The 20,783-nt window shown below is 43.9% G+C and overlaps 1 protein-coding gene across 2 annotated transcripts in view; it reads right to left on the reverse strand.

Annotated features, from left to right (window-relative positions):
• etfa (electron transfer flavoprotein subunit alpha) overlaps positions 1 to 20,783 on the reverse strand; it is a 53,178-nt gene that overhangs the window by 13,258 nt on the left and 19,137 nt on the right. For both annotated transcript variants that reach the window (XM_085972321.1, XM_085972320.1), the window contains exons 8-10: positions 20,670 to 20,738; positions 18,222 to 18,304; positions 1,183 to 1,248 (exon numbers count right to left, since the gene is read on the reverse strand). In XM_085972321.1, the coding sequence (XP_085828447.1) occupies positions 1,183 to 1,248; positions 18,222 to 18,304; positions 20,670 to 20,738 (218 nt within the window). The remainder of the gene's footprint in view (positions 1 to 1,182; positions 1,249 to 18,221; positions 18,305 to 20,669; positions 20,739 to 20,783) is intronic.

Consider the following 20,783-nt stretch of genomic DNA (forward strand, 5'->3'; position numbering starts at 1 on the left):
GAAATTTCACAGCCCCCAAATGCAAAATCAAGGCAATTTGAAACCACTATGCAAGCTGAGGACTAGATTTAAAAGGCTGGTCATCAGGCACAACAAAAGCACTTTGTAAAAATAATCAGAATTTAAAAATGGCACTGTACAGCATTAGCACAAGAACGTGGCAACAGGTTGAGAAGAAATTCCTGTTTCTTTTTTTAGACATAGCGAACAAAGACATTTCCTAAGAACACAGCAACTCATTTGTACCCGAATGTTGAAAGCCATTTCACCTCGGAGGTGAATGAGAACGATTCCAATATGGAAATAAACGATGAGCCGCAATAGCTTGTTTTTCGTTCCTCCCATTTCTGAATATTTTTGTCGAGCTTTGATCATCACTGGGGAAATGGCCGGCTGAATATATTGAGCCCCGCAGTACAGGGGAGCTGAATTATTCAGAGTAGAAATGACCGACCATGCTGCTAGATGATCTTTACACCGTTCGAATCAGCAGTTCCTCTCTGCTGGGATCTCAATTAGGTCATCAGTTTATATACAAAGATGTTCAATAAATAAAATCCACAGAAAAAAAAACACACAAGGAAAAAAAAAGTCGGATTTTTAAAGATTTTTTTTAAACCGTTATATCTGGAGTGAGTTTAATTTTTTTTTTTTTTTTTTTTTTTTTTTTTAAGTACATTCATTCTTGGGATGTGAGCGTCGTTGGCAAGGCTGGCATTTATTGCCCATCCCTAGTTGCCCTCGAGATGGTGGTGGTGATCCACCTCTTACCGCTGCAGTCCATGTGGTGATGGTGCTCCCAAAAAGCTAGCGGGTTTGATACAACTGAGTGGCTTGCTAGGCCCACTCCATGGGGCAATTACGAGTCAACCACATGGGTGTGGGTCCAGAGTCACATACAGGCCAGACCAGGTAAGGACGGCAGGTTTCCTTCCCTAAAAGGGCATTAGTGAACCAGTTGGGTTTTTACAACAATCAGACAGTTTCATGGTCACTTTTACAGAATTCAAATTCTGAAACTGCCGTGGCAGGATTTCAACTCACATTTTCTGGATTAGTAGTCTAGTAACATAACCACTACACGACTGTACCCCCTAAAGAGTGACCAGACACCTGCCCCCCCTTTCTGAACATACCAGCCAAGAACAGCTATTAAAAGGGCACCAGTTGTGTTTAAAATACCTTGCTGTCCTTCATTCCTGCCAGGTGCTGTATTGCTCCCGAAATTCCAACGGCAATATAGAGCTCCTAAAAAATTTTAAAAAGAAAAAGAATTTCTGTTACAGAGCAAAATGCAAGGCAAGTGTCAAGAGGCATCAACTCTTGTTCTTTACAACTATTTCTACAGTCACTATGTATTGGACATAGATTCTACATCACGGAATAGGTTACAACCCATCCAACATCAATGCGCTCCTGCAATTCTGGCCTCTTGTGCATCCCCAATTTCAATCGCTCCACCATTGACGGCCGTGCCTTCAGCTACCTAGGTCCCAAGTTCTGGAATTCCTTCCCCAAACCCCTCTGCCTTTCTCTCCCTAAGTCGCTCCTTAAAACCTACCGCTTTGACCAAGCTTTTGGTCACCTGTCCTAATGTCGCCTTATGTGGCTCGGTGTCAAATTTTGTTTGATAACGCTCCTGTGAAGCGCCTTGGGATGTTTTACTACATTAAAGGCGCTGTATAAAAGCAAGTTGTTGTTAAATGATTTCCTATCTTGTCAAATCAAATTTAAAAAAACGAGTTTCAAAATGTTAATAAAATGCGGCACCAATTTCAGAATCTATCCATCAATGTGCCTTCGCAGTGAGATTGAATAAACACAGAAAGGCTGAAAGTACTTCACATATGATTCCCAGTAGGGCAACTTTCCAATAAAGAAAAACAAAAACAAATATTGCTTTAAAAAATTGCCTTCGTCAACAAATCAGATAGAGGTTTCAGCATCCACATAATGTCTGACCCTTTGGACTTTTAAAGTTAAAAGCATGTGTTTGGAGACCGAGGTCAATGAAAATTTCCTACCGAGCGTGCATTAGAAACCTGTTCCAAACATCAACTGGAAACACACATAATTTCAGTTAAGATTGCAATATGTAATTGCTTATCAGTATAGAAAAAAAAACACAGGGTTTGCTGGCTTAACGAGAGCTTTATTAAACCACACATCCAATTCACAGAATGAGAGAAGCACAGAAGGCGGCAATTCGGTCCATTACATCTGAAAGAGCTATCCAATCAGTTCCGTTCTTTCCCCGTAGCCCTGCAAATTTCTCCTTTTCAAGTATTTATCCAATTGCCTTTTGAAAGTTATTAATTAATCTACTTCCACCTTTCAGGCAGCGCATTCCAGATCATCGTAACTCGCCGAGTAAAAAAAAAAAAATCACCCCCCCCATCCCCTTGGCTTTTATGCCAATTATTTTAAAATCTGTCTCTTCTGCTTACCGACCCTCCTGCCAGTGGACACAGTGTCCCTCCCATCTACTCTATCAAAACCCCTTGTAACAAAACATCATTAAATGCACCACACGGCACTTCTCCGCTGAAGTCATCACACTGCAATGTATAAACTAAATTTAAAATGAAGCACGGAGCAGTCACGGGAGACGGACTGCAAATGATAAAGACAAGTTATTTGAGCAGACCGCTTCGGATCAATTCAAACTAGGGTCTGGAGTTGATAATATAGAATAAAATGAAATTAGAATTTTGCGTCAAAAATGAAATATGCAATGTAGGAAAATCTTGTTCCAATCAGGTGTGTAAAACTTTCTTATTTTGCATTGTCCCCCTTAAAAAAGTGTCCAAAATAATGAATGGAAATAGTCAAAACAATTGGATCAAGTTAAGTGCTTTTAAATTAAAAGTAAACATACTGTGGTCGACAAAAAAAAATCTATTCAATTGGAAACAATGCTGCATTATCTAGCCACCAGCTATTAGGAGTGCTTTTAACCAGCACAAAACATGCACAGAATCAAAATATAAAATCCCATCGTATATAGCTCTTCTGGCTTGTGCAAGTATCCCTCTCTTCACTTTGTTTTAGGCTCTCTTATAATTAACTGCTTGCTTGAAGGTTCAGTGTTCTGTCTTCATCTATCCCTAGACCCCCACCTTGACCACTCCATTAACTATCAATGCTCTGTGCTTCTCCAAAAGCTTAAGTGAGTTTATCCATTGAGTATCCGACTCATTCAGACCAGGACAGTTGCAGATCAAACCCCTGACCTGCGCCAAGTCGGAGCAGAGGGAGGGGTGAGAAATTGGCCCCAGCATTCCAGATTAGAGAAGGAAGTGGGGGTGGGGGGGGGGGGGGGAGCGGGGGGGGGGAAATGGGCCAGGGGTCTTGCTCACTATCCAGCGTACCCTGTTGCAAGCACATGCTGACATTGGGATCGGGTGAGGCGGAATTCCCTGCCGTCACTTTTGTGCATCATAACGGCCATTTGAGCAAGGTACTAGAGAGAGCAAGTGCCTGTGCAGCTGTGTCCCAACAAGCGGTCGGTGCTGTCCTACATCTTTAGTGGCTTGTTCAAGTATTTTTGTGGCCGTCATTTGTGCACAAGAGTCAAACGAAAGAAAGAAAAGACTTGCATTTATATAGCACCTTTCACGACCACCGGAAGTCCCAAAGCGCTTTATGGTCAATGAAGTACTTTTTGAAGTGTAGTCACCGTTGTAATGTAGGAAACACTGCAGCCAATTTGCACACAGCAAGCTCCCACAAACAGCAATGTGATAATGACCCGATAATTTGTTTTATTAGTGATGTTGGTTGAAGGATAAATATTGGCCCAGGACACTGCTCTTCTTCGAAATAGTGTCCGTGGGATCTTTTACGTCCACTAGAGCAGACGGGCCCTTCGTTTAACATCCCCTCCGACAGTGCAGCACTCCCTCACTGGAGTGTCAGCCTAGATTTTTGTGCTCAAGTCTCTGGAGTGGGACTCGAACCCACAACCTTCTGACTCAGAGGCGAGGGTGCTACCCACTGAGCCACTGTCTGACACAAGAATACGAGAGAGAAGCCAAAGATACAAATCGACTGAGACCTGGAGGCTGCAACTTCAATTCCTGGTTTCGGATGGGTAGCAGTTGGATTGTTACAATTACCTGCATACCCCAAGCTGCATGTGGCGAGAAGGGGAAGGGGTGGGAAAACAGCCACGGTTCCAATCACTGTAAAATTTCCCCCATGGGAAGCAGATATGGGTATTGCTTGAAAACAGGTTTGGATTGGACTGCAATGCTACCGCTCCCCCCACCCTGTAGTCAAAATAACCTGCTGGCATTCACGGTCTTGGTCCATACATGAAAAAGAGCCACCTGAGTGAGATAGCAGAGGGTGGCATATGACTATAGATGAGTGAGCACCTCCAGGGGATGAAGGGAACATGGTATAAATTTAAAGAAAGGAAAAGTAGACCTTTATTTCACCTCCATTTCACGTTTTCTGTGATTGAGAACATTTCAATAAATGCCCATTTACAACTTAATCAGTTTGTTCTCCTTAGAGCAGAGAAGGCTAAGAGGAGATTTGATCGAGGTGTTTAAAGTCATGAAGGGTTCAGATAGAGTAAATAAAGAGAAACTGTTTCCAGTGGCTGAAGGGCCGATAACCAGAGGGCACAGATTTAAGGTGATTGGCAAAAGAACCAGAGGCGACATGAGGAAAACCTTTTTTTTTCCCCGCAACGAATGGTTAGGATTTGGAATGCACTGCCTGATAGGGCGGTGGATACAGATTCAATAGTAGCCTTCAAAAGGGAATTGGATAAATACTTGAAGACGAAAAAATTGCAGGGATCTGGGGAAAGAGCAGGACTAACTGGATTGCTCTTCGAAAGAGCCGGCGCAGACTCGCTGGGCCGAATGGCCTCCTTCTGTGCTGTACTATTCTGTGATTCTATTCATTTGACATGTATGGGGACATTGAGATTTATGAAACACAACCAGAATGAGTCTCTTTAGAAGGCAGATGCAAAGGTCAGCCATCCACACTTGCTTTAATTTGCAACTATCTAATCGCAAATGCCTTAAATCCCACATGCATAGGACAACAATTTAAACTTAGCAGCAGATTATACTGCAAACCAGACATTTAATATATTGTGATAGGAAGATCAAATAAGTTTTGTTAATCATTACTTTAGACTGTTGTGATTTAATTATACGATAACACAGGAGTGCCTAGGGGGGCCTTGCAGCAACTACAAGAACATTCAGAGTTGTTGCGGGGTTACTACAAGTACATTTTTAAACAAACTATAGCTTGCAAAACTCTGCTGCCCGTGCCCTAACTCGCACCAGGTCCCATTCGCCCATCACCCCTGTGCTCGCTGACCTACATTAGCCCCCCGTTAAGCAACGTCTCGATTTTAAAATTCTCATCGTTGTTTTCAAATCCCTCCATGGCCTCACCCCTCCCTATCTCTGTAACCTCCTCCAGCTGCATAACCCTCAGAGATATCTGCGCTCCTCTAATTCTGCCCTCTTGAGCATCCCTAATTATAATCGCTCAACCTTTGGCGGCCGTGCCTTCTGTTGCCTGGGCCCCGAGCTCTGGAATTCCCTCCCTAAACCTCTCCACCTCGCTACCTCTCTCTCCTCCTTTAAGACGCTCCTTAAAACCTGCCTCTTTGACCAAACTTTTGGTCACCTGCCCTAATTTCTCCTTTTGTGGCTCGGTGTCAAATCCTGTGAAGCACCTTGGAACGTTTTACTACGTTAAAGGTGCTATATTAATACAAGTTGTTGTTGTTGTTGATATTTTAAACACAAACTATTGGGGGGGGGAAAAAAAGGTAAAACTACCCAGCAGTGAAACCAGTTGGCAAAGCATCAAACTGGAAAACCCCCATTTCAGCAGCAGGACTGCCTGTTAATCAAAGTTACCGGTCTATGCTTTGGGGGGTTTCCTCAGTGTCAGCTGTGGCTCAGTGGGCAGCACTCTCGCCTCGGAGTCAGAAGGTTGAGAGTTCAAGGCTCACTCCAGAGACTTGAGCACTAAAAAAGCTAGGCTGACACTCCCAGTGCAGTGCTGAGGGAGTGCTGCACTGTCAGGGGTGCGTCTTTCGGATGAGACGTTAAACCGTCTGCTTCTCGGGTGGATGTAAAAGATCCCGCGACACTATTTTGAAGAAGAGCAGGGGCGTTCTCCCCGGTGTCCTGGGCCAATATTTATCCCTCAACCAACATCACAAAAACAGATGATCTGGTCAATATCACATTGCTGTTTATGGGAGCTTGCTGTGCACAATTTGACTGCACGTCAAAAAGAACTTCATTGGCTGTAAAGCGCTTTGGGACGGCTGGTGGTCGTGAAAGGCACCATATAAATGCAAGTCTGGCTTTCACTTGAGCTAGGCTATCAAGTGAAGTACAAGAGGCGAATGAAACCAAGGTTGTACGAAAACCTGTTCGAGCACCATCCCGTCCTGGGTGGCAGAATAAGGCGCAAGCACTTTTCGTTTTGAGTGGTGAGGGGTGTGGGGGGGGGGGGGGTGGAGGGGGGTGATGGTAAGGCAAGAAGGGAAAATGAGGTGTTCCCGGCACCAGTCTACAGTAAGGTCCCAAAGCTTGCAGAGCTATTTAGATTATTACATATTCACAGTTGCAGAGAACATAATGCGTTAGTTGATTCTGCATTGTTTGGCAAAGGAGGCCATGATAGCCATTTAGTTGAAAATGATGTGGATTTTTTAAAAATCCATCAACGTGATGTGGGCGCCACTAGCAAGGCCGGTTTTTATTGCCCATCCCTAATTGCCCTCGAGATGGTGGTGGTGAGCCACCTTCTTGAACCACTGCAGTCCGTGTAGTGAAGGTACTCCCACAGTGCTGTTAGGGAGGGAGTTCCAGGCTCTTCCACCAGTGACATTATAACCAGTGAAATTCTACAACAAAACCATGCGAAGGTAGAATTCCGACAGCTCCGGACATCAGAATTTATGGGAACAGTAGCAGAGTGGTTTTGTTACTGGACTAGTGATCCAGAGGCCTGGACTAATGATCCGGAGACACAAGTTCAAATCCCACCACAGCAGCTGGGGAATTTAAATTCAGTTCATTAAATAAATCTGCAATAAAAAACTAGCATCAGTAATGGCGACCATGAAACTACCGGACTGTCATAAAAAATTGGTTCACTAATGTCCTTTAGGGAAGGAAATCTGCCGTCTTTAACCAGTTTGGCCTAGATGTGACTCCAGACCCACAGCAATGTGGTTGACTCCTAACTGCCCCTCTGAAATGGCCTAGCGAGACACTCAGTTGTCAAGGCGGCGGCTCACCACCGCCATCTGAAGGGCAATTAGAGATGGGCAAGAAATGCCAGCTTTGCCAGCAATGGCCACATCCCGTGAGTGCATAAAAAAAATATATATTTTACTCTAGTAAGACTACATGTTTCTAAACTTCCCCACTGTTGGTTCAGCTATTGAGAGTTCAAACAGGCAGATGTTTTATGGACTGTGTGCTGCACATGCAGGCAAGACTTGTGAGGTGATTATTTATTACAAACATGTTCCCAGGCAAACTCCACCCTATTTTTATATTCCAAAAAACATTGAAAGAGAGGTGTCTAGGCTTAGTGGCCAGTCCTTTCCTATAAGAGGACAAAATGGCATGGATAAGCAGATTTTTTTTTGAAGTAGATGTACTTCAGTCAATCTGTCCAAGCTACTGTTTGCATGAAATAGGATACATTAAACATATGCTTTGGTAGATGGGGCAGGGAAGACATGCATAGTGACACATGATAAGTAATGTGCTCCCTTTCTGGTGACATTACATGAAGCTAGTCTTAACACAAGAAACACTAAATCAACTTCCTAAAAAGAGCTCCTTTACGACTATTTACTTGGGATTGCTTTAGAGTTCTGTCCCTGACGGTGTCGTGCAAGAACGGATACCAAGACAATTGTTGTGATACACATTCAAATTTACCTTCCACGGGGGAAGCTTCTCCCCCAAAATTTTATGAAACGATGAGGGCGAAGGAACATTGCGTTAAACGCATCAGACTATTCTTATACTAAAGTTGCGCCAATAAGCTTTTCGATTGTTGTTTGAACAAGTTGTTAGGCAGATTTATATCCAGTTAGATGAAAGTAGAGACTATGGAGCGCGAGCCACGCCAGGTCAGCACTTATCCCATCCCACTCTAAGAAGATTTTCTCCAGCTTTGATCAGGGAGGCCATGTAATTACCCTTAAGATGAGCGCTCAGGGTGTCTGCTGGAGTGCGAGGCCCCGCACTGTTTCCTTCTGGCCTCCAGGGAGCAGCACATCAATCGCTCTCAGCTAAATGCACTCGCACATGAATATTTCAGTAGGATTTAATGTTTCTGCACGAACCCCACAGGAGCAGAGCATCAATTTGTGAACGGAGCTTGCGTAGAGTTAAAAGCTAGACCAGATATTGCAGTATCAAAAAGTCTGTCAATCTGGTGGGAACTTGGTTTTTTTTTGTTGGAAATAGCAGGGGGCAGCGGAGAAGCTTGCCGTTCAAGAGTCCCATCTGTGTACAAACATACACCGAGAGGTTTTCAGCGGAGCAACTCCTGGGCATGACTGAATAATTTTGTTTTTAATAAAAATAAAACAACGTGGAGAGCAAAACGACTTGCCAAGCTTGACCAGTATCCCCAAAGCTACTTGCAATTGCCAGCGATTCCACTTTCTTTATTCAGCTGTTCAGAGTACCACACACACGGCCTGTTAACGAAAGACCTAAAAGTGTTGCACAGCCCTTTAATGAGCACTGCTTCAGGTGTTGGAACACAAGCGGCGGACTAGTTACTGAGGCTGGCGTAAAGATGTTAACTCACTCAGACATGTCGACACTTTGCGGGTGCAAGGCAATACGTTTAGCAGTGCACTGTGCCACACGCTCGCTTACAGTTACAGACCACCGTACGCCATCTGCTACTTCAAACCATCTGAGCACTCAATCTTTTCCCAATTTGCACTATACCAATGCTTTGTTTACAGATGATAATCCAGAGTAACATTATATTCAATGTTCTGAATTCTAGTTTGAGGAGGGAAAAAAAGAACCATAATCCTTCAGTACTGTACTGGAGTGTCAACTTAGTTTCATGTGTTCAAGTCCTAGAGTGGAACAAGCTGATGACACAGATGCAAGAATGCAATGAGCTGAGTCATGCAGATACTATCTAACTAGGGTTGGAAAGAATAAGCAGTTTCATCCTAATGTAGAGCAAAGGGTTTTGCGGTCTGAATGTTTAAAAGCACATTTTCAGAGACTCAATCACCACAGACGGAATTTAGTATCTATATATATATTAAAAAAGTTAACAATCCAAGTGGGCCCCATCATCAACATGGTGCATTTCCAGCATCTTCATATTAGCCAGAACTTGCTGCTAAGAATTTATACATGATCAAGGGTCCCAGGTGAAAAATCTGCATCCCGAGATTTGACTTCTCAAGAGTCAAGAGAAAGCCTTGCATGCGCAGAGTATGTAATTTTTATGGAAGGGAGTGTTTTCCAATGCTCTATTTACGCTGTCAACAGAAGGTTAGGTTACCATTGTCTTTATTGCTGTCTATGCTTCAATGGTTTAAAAGGACTCTGAAGGGAGTCATAATAAAAAGGTTTGATCTTTCTATAGGGTCCAGAATGATGTTCGTCAAGGTACTAACTCAAGGACTGGTCAGTCCTCTTATTCTTAGCAATATATTATGTGCTATTGTTATAGTGTCAGCCGTGGCACCCTCGCCTCTGAGTCAGAAGGTCGTGGGTTCGAGTCCCACTCCAGAGACTTGAGCACAAAAATCTAGGCTGACACTCCAGTGCAGTGCTGAGGGAGGGCTGCACTGTTGGAGGTGCCGTCTTTCAGATGGGACGTTAAACCGAGGCCCCGTCTGCTCTCTCAGGCGGATGCAAAAGATCCCATGGCACTGTTTCCAAGAAGATCAGGGGAGTTCTCCCGGTGTCCTGGCCAATAATTATCTCTCAAACGACGTCACTAAAAACAGATTATCTGGTCATTATCACATGGCTGTTTGTGGGAGCTTGCTGTGCACAAATTAGCTGCCACGTTTCCCACATTGCAACAGTGACTACACTTCAAAAGTACTTCATTGGCTGTAAAACGCTTTGAGACGTCCGGAGGTCGTGAAAGGCTCTAGTCTTTCTTTCTTTCCATTTATCCCAAGCAGCAATACACCCTATAAAGCTGTGGTATTGAAATGCCGGATTATGAAATTTTACATATACAGGAAACTCTTTTTTATCCGGCACCAACGGGACCGGCGTGGTGCCGGTTGATCAAAAAGTCCGGATTACAGAGAGGTATACTTACCAAGGTACGAGAGCCCCGTACACGGCCACAGATCAGGCGTCCCTGTTGCATGGCAACAGGTGCAGGAACCCCGGTTACACGGCCACAGATCCAGGAACCCCAGTTACACGGCCACTAATATGAAGTAAATCTTACCTGAACCTACTCCCGCATTTTGCCGGTTGAGAGAGATTTCCGGTTATTTAGGTGCCAGTAAAAAGAGAGTTTCCTGTACATGTATTGGTTTATAGTTGTAAAGGATGTTAATGGATATTATGAGAAGCACTGTATCCATTGATCAGTTACAATAAATATAATGTCCTTCTGTATGTAGCTGTAATTAACAGTATACCACAACACTTTCTAGAATTGATTCAAATCCCACTTCAGACCAATTAGCATCTAGTTTCTAACAAGCAGTAGTCTTTTAGGTTTGCAACGCTGGGAGGGAATGTTAAGCGACCCACCAAAGAAAGAAAGTGTAGATGGGGGTTGGAGGGAGAGGAAGCCCTTTCACTTTGGAGTTAACTACTTTTGCTTAATTAATCTCTCTTCATCCTACCAGGAGGCAAATAGTGAAGAATACTCTTGACTGATCAATGCAAAGACCTCCTTCCTCTGATCGAATCATGTATTTGGGAAGCCGCACACTCCACAAGCTTGCATTTATTGAAAAGAGAGTGGTTCTTCACACGAACCAACCAGCGTATGTCCCAGTGCGGTCCAATATGTTGGCTGCTCGTCACATGTGGCTAATTGGGAATCCAGGTGTGGCTAACTGCATTTCAGAGCAGTAAATAAAAATGAGCAGCAGACACCGCCGTTGGGCATGTGATCTCTTAATACGCACAGCGTAGGCGCATGAACTTTAACCTTTTTTGTGCGTCTGTTGGTGAAATGGCACAGTGTGCGTGCGCCTTTGGTCATTGTGAGTGCTTTACTTCCTTGGTTACTGAATGGTCTATGTTCGATAACCCAGAAAGAATTCACCTCCAGTAGATAGAAGGACTGCTCCCACACTTCCTGTTGCCAGAAAAGGAAGCATTCACTTCCAGTACCTACTGCCACCTCCTGTTTGTGATCAATATTGCAGTTTTGCTGCCATTTTCATGTTGTCCTGGGGTGCAGGGAATGAGATGGCCTCTGCCCCGGGGGAGACTGTGTCGCATCACCTTGGCTCAACATTGCACGGGGTGCAACTCCAGTGCACATTTAAGGGGAAGCTAGTATACGAGGGAGAAAGGAATATATGCTATGCTAATGGCGTTAGATAAGTCAGAGTCACAACGACACAGGAGGCCAATCGGCCCATCGAGTCCATGTCAGCTCTCTGTAGAGCGATCCAGTCAGTCCCATTCCCCTGCTCTATCCCCGTAGCCCTGCAAGTTTATTTCCCTCAAGTGCCTATCCAGTCTCCCCTTGAAAACATGAGTGTCTCCGCTTCCACCACTTCCGTCGGCAGCGAGTTCCAGGTCCTCACCACTCGCTGCGTAAAAGTTTTCCCCTCACGTCCTCCCTGTATCTCTTGTCCAAAACCTTAAATCTGTGTCCTGTAGTCCTTGTACCATCAACTAGTGGGAACAGCCTTTTCCTGTCTAGCCTATCCAAACCCGTCATAATCTTGTAGGGTGGGAGAATGCTCGTGTGGAGCATAAACTCTGACACAGAACCCGTTGGGCTGAATGGCCCGTTTCAGTGCTGTGAATTCTAGTTTAAAAAGGGCTGAGGTTAAGTTGGACCATGTAGGCACTTTGTAAACTTAAGCAGCGCTTACTTAAATGGTCTGAGAAATGAGGAGTCTCCCACCCAGCCTCTCAATAGGGCACTGAACCCTATGCTAAGCACCCGTCCTACTGCCAGCTCTCCGCACGAGAATCAGATTCACGGATAGGCAGTGTAAATCAGATGCTACCAGTTGCGAACTGATCGAAGATCGGCAGCTGCAATATAACTGAAACTCAAGTGCCTGTAATAAAAGCACAACTGTTCAGTTAATTTTTAATAAGAGCAGTGTGACAGGCGGCATATTATTAAAATAAAATGGCAACCCATTCTGTGGACTAGCACACCTCATGAACTACAATCATATGGGGCTTTCCCTCACATTGCTGGTTAAGTGTGCATCTTGCTAGGCCAAGGGAAAAAAAAAATCAACAGAATCATATTCAAATTATACATACACAAAAAGTATATCCAGAGAGCAGCATAATAGCACTTATGCTATGCTTTGTGGGGCACTTCTGTGTTTCGAGGCTGTGTTTATTCTCAGGGCACATTATTTATGTGCACTTATGGGTCTCGCTAACCATTGAGAGCTTTAGTCGAGCCGCAGAGGACATGTGCAGGTTTCCTTAGTCAAACTATGTAATGTCCAACAACCTTTAATGGAAGCTTAAATGAAAGGTTAAAAAAAAAGCAAAGCCTGCGGAATGCTAAACAATGAACCCTGGAGTGCATGCTCCATTTTGCGACGAGCAGAATCTACATTAAACATTTCTTTTACACAAAATGTGAACTGCTGCCATGAGCAAGGTTACCAAATACCTATAGTTATTCCATTAATGTAAATGGTACTAAGAACATAAGAAGTAGGAGCAGGAGTAGGCCATACGGCCCCTCGGGCCTGCTCCGCCATTCAATAGGATCATGGCTGATCCGAACCTAGACTCACGTCCACTTCCCTGCTCTCTCCCCATAACCCCTAATTCCCTTATCAGCTAGGAAACTGTGTCTCTCCGTTTTAAATTTATTTAATGTCGCAGCTTCCACAGCTATCTGAGGTAGCAAATTCCATAGATTTACTACCCTCTGAGTGAAGAAGTGTCTCCTCATCTCAGTTTTGAAAGGGCAGCCCCTTATTCTAAGATTATACCCCCTAGTTCTAGTCTCGCCCATCAGTGGCAACATCCTCCCCGCATCCACCCGATCAAACCCCCTCACAATCTTATATGTTTCGATAAGATCGCCTCTCATTCTTCTGAATTCCAATGAGTAGAGGCCCAACCTACTCAACCTTTCCTCATAAGTCAACCCCCTCATCTCCGGAATCAACCGAGTGAACCTTCTCTGAACCGCCTCGAGAGCAAGTATATCTTTTCTTAAATATGGAAACCAAAACTGTACGCAGTATTCCAGGTGTGGCCTCACCAGTACCCTGTATAACTGAAGCAAGACTTCCCTGCTTTTATACTCCATCCCCTTTGCAATAAAAACCAGGATTCCATTGGCCTTCCTGATCACCTGCTGTACCTGCATACTAACCTTCTGTGTTTCATGCACCAGGACCCCCAGATCCCTTTGTACTGTAGCACTTTGCAGTTTCTCTCCATTTAGATAATAACTTGCTCTTTGATTTTTTCTGCCAAAGTGCATAACCTCACATTTTCCAATATTATATTCCATCTGTAATACTAAGCACCACAATATTACACATTGATAAACCCCCCACAAATGTATTATTTCTAGCGTGGAATTCACACAATGCGTTGAAGTACTTTATATTCACAGGGCTGATTCCCGCGATGAGGGGGCTGACTGATGAAGAAAGGTTGAGCCTATACTCATTGGAATTTAGAAGAATGAGAGGTGATCTTATTGAAACATATAAGATACTGAGGGGGCTCGACAAGGTAGATGCAGAGAGGATGTTTCCCCTCGTGGGGAAATCGAGAACTCGGGGGCATAGTTTCAGAATAAAGTGTTGCCCTTTTAGAACTGAGATGAGGAAGAATTTCTTCTGAGGGTCATAAATCTGTGGAATTCTCTGCCTCAGAGAGCCGTGGAGGCTGGGTCATTAAATACACTTAATAGAGTCATAGATTTATAGAGCACAGAAAGAGGCCCTTCGGCCCATCGTGTCAGCACTGGCCATCAAGCCCTATCTATTCTAATCCCATTTTCCAGCACTTGGTCCGTAGCCTTGTATGCTATGGCGTTTCAAGTGCTCATCTAAATGCTTCTTGAATGTTGTGAGGGTTCCTGCCTCTACCACCCTTTCAGGCAGAGTTCCAGATTCCAACCACCCTCTGGGTGAAAAAGTTTTTCCTCAAATCCCCTCTAAGCCTTCTGCCCCTTACCTTGAAACTATGCCCCCTGGTTATTGACCCCTCTACTAAGGGGAAAAGTTCCTTTCTATCTACCCTATCTATGCCCCTCAATTTTGTACACCTCAATCAGGTCCCCGCTCAGCCTTCTCTGCTCTAAGGAAAACAACCCCAGCCTGTCCAGGCTCTCTTCATAGCTGAAGCGCTCCAGCCCAGGTAACATCCTGGTGAATCTCCTCTGCACCCTCTCCAATGCAATCACGTCCTTCCTATAGTGTGGTGACCAGAACTGCACACAGTATTCCAGCTGTGGCCTAACTGGCGTTTTGTACAGCTCCAACATAACCTCCCTGCTCTTATATTCTATGCCTCGGCTAATGAAGGCAAGTATCACATATGCCTTTTTAACCACCTTATCTATCTATCCTGCTGCCTTCAGGAATCTATGTACATGCACACCAAGGTCCCTCTGATCCTCTGTCCTCCCTAGGATCCTACCATTCATTGTGCATTTCCCTTGCCTTGTTAGTCCTCCCAAAATGCATCACCTCACACTTTTCAGGGTTAAATTCCATTTGCCACTGTTCTGCCCATCTGACCAACCCGTCTATATCGTCCTGTAGCCCGAGGCTTCCCTCCTCGCTATTTACCACTCCACCAATTTTCGTGTCATCTGCAAACTTACTGATCATACCTCCTACATTCATATCTAAATCATTAATGTACACTACAAACAGCAAAGGACCCAGCACCGATCCCTGCGGTACACCACTGGACACAGGCTTCCAGTCACAAAAACAACCTTCGACCATCACCCTCTGCCTCCTGCCACTAAGCGAATTTTGGATCCAATGTGCCAAATTGCCCTGGATCCCATGGGCTCTTACCTTCTTGACCAGTCTCCCATGTGGGGCTTTGTCAAAAGCCTTACTGAAGTCCATGTAGACTACATCAACTGCACTACCCACATGCACACACCTAGTCACCCCCTCGAAAAATTCAATCAAATTGGTTAGACATGATCTCCCCCTGACAAAGCCATGCTGACTATCCTTGATTAATCCTTGCCTCTCCAAGTGGAGACTAATTCTGTCCCTCAGAATTTTTTCCAATAATTTCCCTACCACTGATGTTAGGCTCACTGGCCTGTAATTCCCTAGTTTATCCCTACTACCCTTCTTGAATAATGGTACTACGTTAGCTGTCCTCCAGTCCTCTGGCACCGCCCCTGTGGCCAGAGAGGTTCTGAAAATTTGTGTCAGAGCTCCTGCAATCTCCTCCCTTGCCTCACACAGCAGCCTGGGATACATCTCGTCTGGGCCTGGGGATTTATCCACTTTTAAGCCCGCTAAAACCGCTAGTACCTCCTCCCTCTCAATACTAATTTGTTCAAGTATATCACAATCCCCCTGACTGATTCCTATGTCTACATCGTCCTTCTCCATAGTGAGAAGATAGACAGATTTTTGCAAGAGAAGGGAGTGAAGGGTTATGGGGAGCGGGCAGGGAAGTGGCTTTGAGCCCAAGATCAGCCATGATCTTATTGAATGGCGGAGCAGGTTCGAGGGGCCAAGTGGCCTATTCCTGCTCCTATTTCTTATGTTCTTATATTGTTCAACATCATTTTAGAACAAATTCTGATGTTGTACCCCAAAAGAATCTTAATCTAGCGGTTTAGCAAACAAAAATGTAATTAAAAAAAAAAACTTAATTTTGTTTCTGAACTCAATTGCTAAAACAAATGCTTCCGGATTCTTTCCTGGGTGTCAATCACAACACACCATATAGCTGTGTTTTAAAAAAATATATATTATTTGAGCAATATTCAAACTCAATTTCTAAGTGAAGGTAAATCGACCCTTATCTTCGGGTTAACTATATACCTCAAATTGACTTGCAACACCCCAGTCCTCTCAATATCAAGTTCCCTTGTTTCTGTCCATTATTAAAAGCATGATTTTAGCCATATTATGTGCTAAACATTGCTTTTAAATTAAAACAAACAAAATTGTCCCAATAAATAACATGCATTATAGCAAGAATCTGATCATGCTACTCATTTAAAAAAGCTAGGTGAGGGAATCGAGGCCATGCACTCGATGGTTTTGAGGTTTAAATACATGCGATTAAAACTGTGATCGACATTAGTTGACCTGCAGCATATATTTGGCAAACAGCAAGGAAAAAAAATTTCTAAGTCTGGAAAAATATATTAGCAGACGTGTAGAGTTGCTGCTTCACGGTTACATTTTGACAAGATTGGCAACTGCACAAAAACATCACGATAAAGAGGATAAAGAGGATAAGGAAGAACCTGTTAAATTAAGAGTCTTTGATTCAAACTGGGAGCCCTCATGACCCTGAATTCTGCATTAATGGAACCTCCGCGTCCTAGTCATGTTTGTTGGGACACACTTGAGTGAAACATTTTACCAACAACCTCTAGGGAATTAAAATCCCAAATCAAAATACCCAGGCACATATATGCACAATTTGCTCGCCATTAAACTCCTTCCAGCGTGTACATTTATCATTAAATTAGCAACTGACGGCAGAATCCACGCAACTAATTAGCTTTATGCCCCCAAGGCAAATGCTTGGTTTTGAATACACAGGAATTTGTTTAGCTCATTCCTTTAAATTATTCATGCTTAATTGTGTATGTTGGTCGCAAATAAATTTATAATTTAACACGCTGAAGACATACAAGTTAAAAATCAGTAAATGCTGCACAGCTACTTTAATGTTAATACAGAAAAACAGATACTGGAAAAAATGGGCGATAGTGTTAACTTAGACGAAGGTCGACTAAATTAAGCAATCCTATTTAAGGCAGAGTTTACGGTACATTTGCACTGCCTGCATGAATTCTTGGGGAGCAAGGCCCAAACTGAAGAATCACCGCACACTGCTGTCCCCGGTTTAGTTTACCCAATGTTCTTGCTCCTTTCAAGCCCCATCTGAAGTCAGAGAACCGCAAATCCCATCAGCAAAAGGGAGCGAATCCACCAGTTATATATTTAAGCGGAAACCTGACAGCTCGCGATCCACAAGAATGTGGTTTCCTACACAAGTCAGGACTCCAGAGTTCTGGCACCCTTTGTATCAGAGTATCAGCTATTGCTGAAGTGCCAGGTGTGTCTGCCTTATCCAATGTAAACACGCCTTTAAAGTAACTCAATGACTTCAGCCACTTTAGCCTAATAAGCTATCCTTTAATGAGGAAAAATCCTGGTGTTCATTAATACAGGTGTGAATTCTGAATCAGATTATTATACATCTTGAGCACCAAAATCTAGGCTGACACTCCCAATGCCAGTACTGAGGGAGTGCTGCACTGTTGGAGGTGCCGTCTTTCGGGTGAGACGTTAAACCGAGGCCCCGTCTGCTCTCTCAGGTGGATGTAAAAAAGATCCCATGGGCATTATGTCGAAGAAAAGCAGGGGAGTTCTCCCCAGTGTCCTGGCCAATATTTATCCCTCAATCAACATCACTAAAACAGATTATCTGGCCAGTATCACATTGCTGTTTGCGGGAGCTTGCTGTGCGCAAATTGGCTGCTGCATTTCCTACATTACAACAGTGCCTACACTTCAAAAAAGTACTTCATTGGCTGTAAAGCGCTTTGGGACGTCCGGTGGTCATGAAAGGCGCTATAGAAATGCAAGTCTTTCTTTACATCAAGCAGTGAGAACTGTATACATGCATTTGTTTTAAAGTCTGCTTTAATGTTGGTTCACTCGGACACCGAGCTTCTAGTCAATACCTTCCCAGCAAGTTACCAATCTATACTTCCTTTGCATTCCAACACCCTAACAGGTAAATCCATTTACTGGATGGAGCAGCTCCATCCCAAGTACTCACAGGTGCTACAATCTTTCCAGTCTGTCCAACCTGCAAATCATTGGGTACAAATCCTGCATCCACTGCGGCACGAGAAGCACCAACTGCAACAAACGTGAAAAACTATTAACGAGGTTCTTTCATCTCAGACCTTGCAGGAAACACTGCGAACGGATGATTAAAAATACATGCAAAATTCACTACAGACTCAAAGATATTTTATACATGACGAATCAAGGTTTAAAACTGTAGCAGTATCAAAACCACAACAACTTTATTCAACAAAAACTAGAATTGAATTCAAAGCACACTGCATATTCAAATTTCATTTTTAAAAGGCAGGTTTATGATTTTCGTGATGGGTATTCTTTTCTCTTCAATGTTTGGGTAGTATCCTCTTATAAAGCAATAACTTTGGGCTCAAAGCAGAACACATATTACAGTATTCCTATAACTCAGGATGACAGAACATCTCAGCAGTACTTTCTAATATAAATACTGGTCAATCTCCCATGGAGTCGCACACGAGGAGTTAAGGGGAACCGTTATTTTCAGGTGAAACACGATTAGAGATGAAGAATAATTGGATCAGGGTGTGCAGACGTAATCCTGTCCCAGTTGTCAAGTCATATCAAGGTTGTGGGTTCAAGTCCCACTCCAGAGACTTGAGCACAAAATCTAGGCTGGCACTCCCAGTGCAGTACTGAGGGAGCGCCGCACTGTCGGGGGTGACGTCTTTCGGATGAGACATTAAGCCAAAGCCCCGTCTGCTCTCAGATGGATGTAAAAGATCCCATGGCACTATTTCGAAGAAGAGCAGGGGAGTTATCCCCGATGTCCTGGGCCAATATTTATCCCTCAATCAACATCACTAAAAACAGATTATCACATTGCGGTTTGTGGGAGCTTGCTGTGCGCAAATTGGCTGCAGCGTTTCCTACATTACAACAGTGACTGTACTTCAAAAGTACTTCATTGGCTGTAAAGTGCTTTGGGATGTCCTGAGGTCGTGAAAGGCGCTATATTAATGCAAGTCTTTCTTCCTGTTCAAACTTGACACACTGCAGTTATGTGCTCTCGCCAGAGGTGGTGCTGCAAGACCTCTACTGGCAGGAGTATGTAATTACAGCCTGACAAATTTGCATAGAGGCCCTGAAATTGCAATGTGCATGACGGCGTACTCTTAGTTCGCTGTCGTGCTCCCTTTGAAATGCACCGCAAGTTTGGGATTTCCGGGTGCGCGAAATCCGGAAGTTGCAGCCTGTCAACGTACGCGTTGACAAGCCATCCGCAGGGGCTCCGAAAAAGCAATCGCGGCGCAGAGTTGGGCTATTTGCCCACCAACTAGCCAACGATTGCGCACGGAAGTCTTACGGTTGATGTAAGCAGGCACAGGGCCTGTTTGCATCAGCGTATGGGGATCTAAACATTTTCACATCCTAAATTATGCACATACACTGTATGAAATGAGTTTAAGCAAATATTGGCCCAGATTACGGATTTAATGATGCATAAAATCACCAAAAAACTTAATTTTTAGTGAGGTTGGTGGAATGAAGGTAATTATGAATAAAATTCTAGTTCTGTACATTGTATAATTATCAGATTTGGGGATTCCATTGCATCTCATTTGGGGATTCCCTTCATAAATGATTGACATTTTGCTTATTGATTGGAGGACAGGGCCCACGTGATCCCAGGTACGCTTCCGCACCGCCTGCCACAGCCATTACGCTGCCCTCTGCCTCCAGGACGGAGACCACAATTTTCCTCAGCCTGGCTGCCAGCAGGTACTTTCGTAATTCTTTCGCGGGTCGGAAGCATACCCGGAGTTACGCCTCCAACCGCAATTTCTAGCCCATAGTTCCCATTATAAATGTGGAAATGGGAGTCTATAATGGAAAATGCTGACAGGAGGCGCACAGAGACAAAAGATTAATACATTAGGTAGATAGAGATATTAAATTAGACCATTTCTAAACTAAAAATTGAGAAAAGGGGCAAGCCTCATGGTGCAGCTATTGGCACTCCAATACCATGTGCCACCACAGGCCTCAGGCTGTGTTTACTACCAGAGGCAGTTACTGTTGTGCCCCTATTGCAGGCTAACTAAGCAGCCATGTTGGTACAGACATAGAAGCAGTCAATGGCTCACCCTCTCAACCAGAGAATGAAGCAAAACACTGCTGCAAGAGAGGGGGCAATTTACCTGGCCTCCTAGTCTTCACCTATGTATGACAATAATTGTGATCAGGAGCACATCACGCAAGGGATTATCGGAGCATCACCCAATTATATTTATTTCCAATAAATTTCTGATGGAGAAGAAAAACCAAGTAATAAATAAGGTGCACCTTTACCCCATAATTTCAGAACGTGCTCTCTCGGACCATCAGTAACTACCATTAATAACAAATTACGGTCAGCTAACAAAATGAGAATGAAAGGCCCGTCAAACAAAGCACCCACCTGCAGCATGCAACTTATCCGCCAGGTCATACAGCAACTTGAAGTTGTCCCCGCTCTTCAGTCCACGGCCTAGCAAACGTTAAAGCAATAACATCAACTGTGTAAAGTGAATAC

This window comes from Somniosus microcephalus, chromosome 32 (assembly GCF_052327205.1).
Source record: "Somniosus microcephalus isolate GS21.2 chromosome 32, FLI_Smic_1.0, whole genome shotgun sequence".
Lineage (NCBI taxonomy): Eukaryota > Metazoa > Chordata > Chondrichthyes > Squaliformes > Somniosidae > Somniosus > Somniosus microcephalus.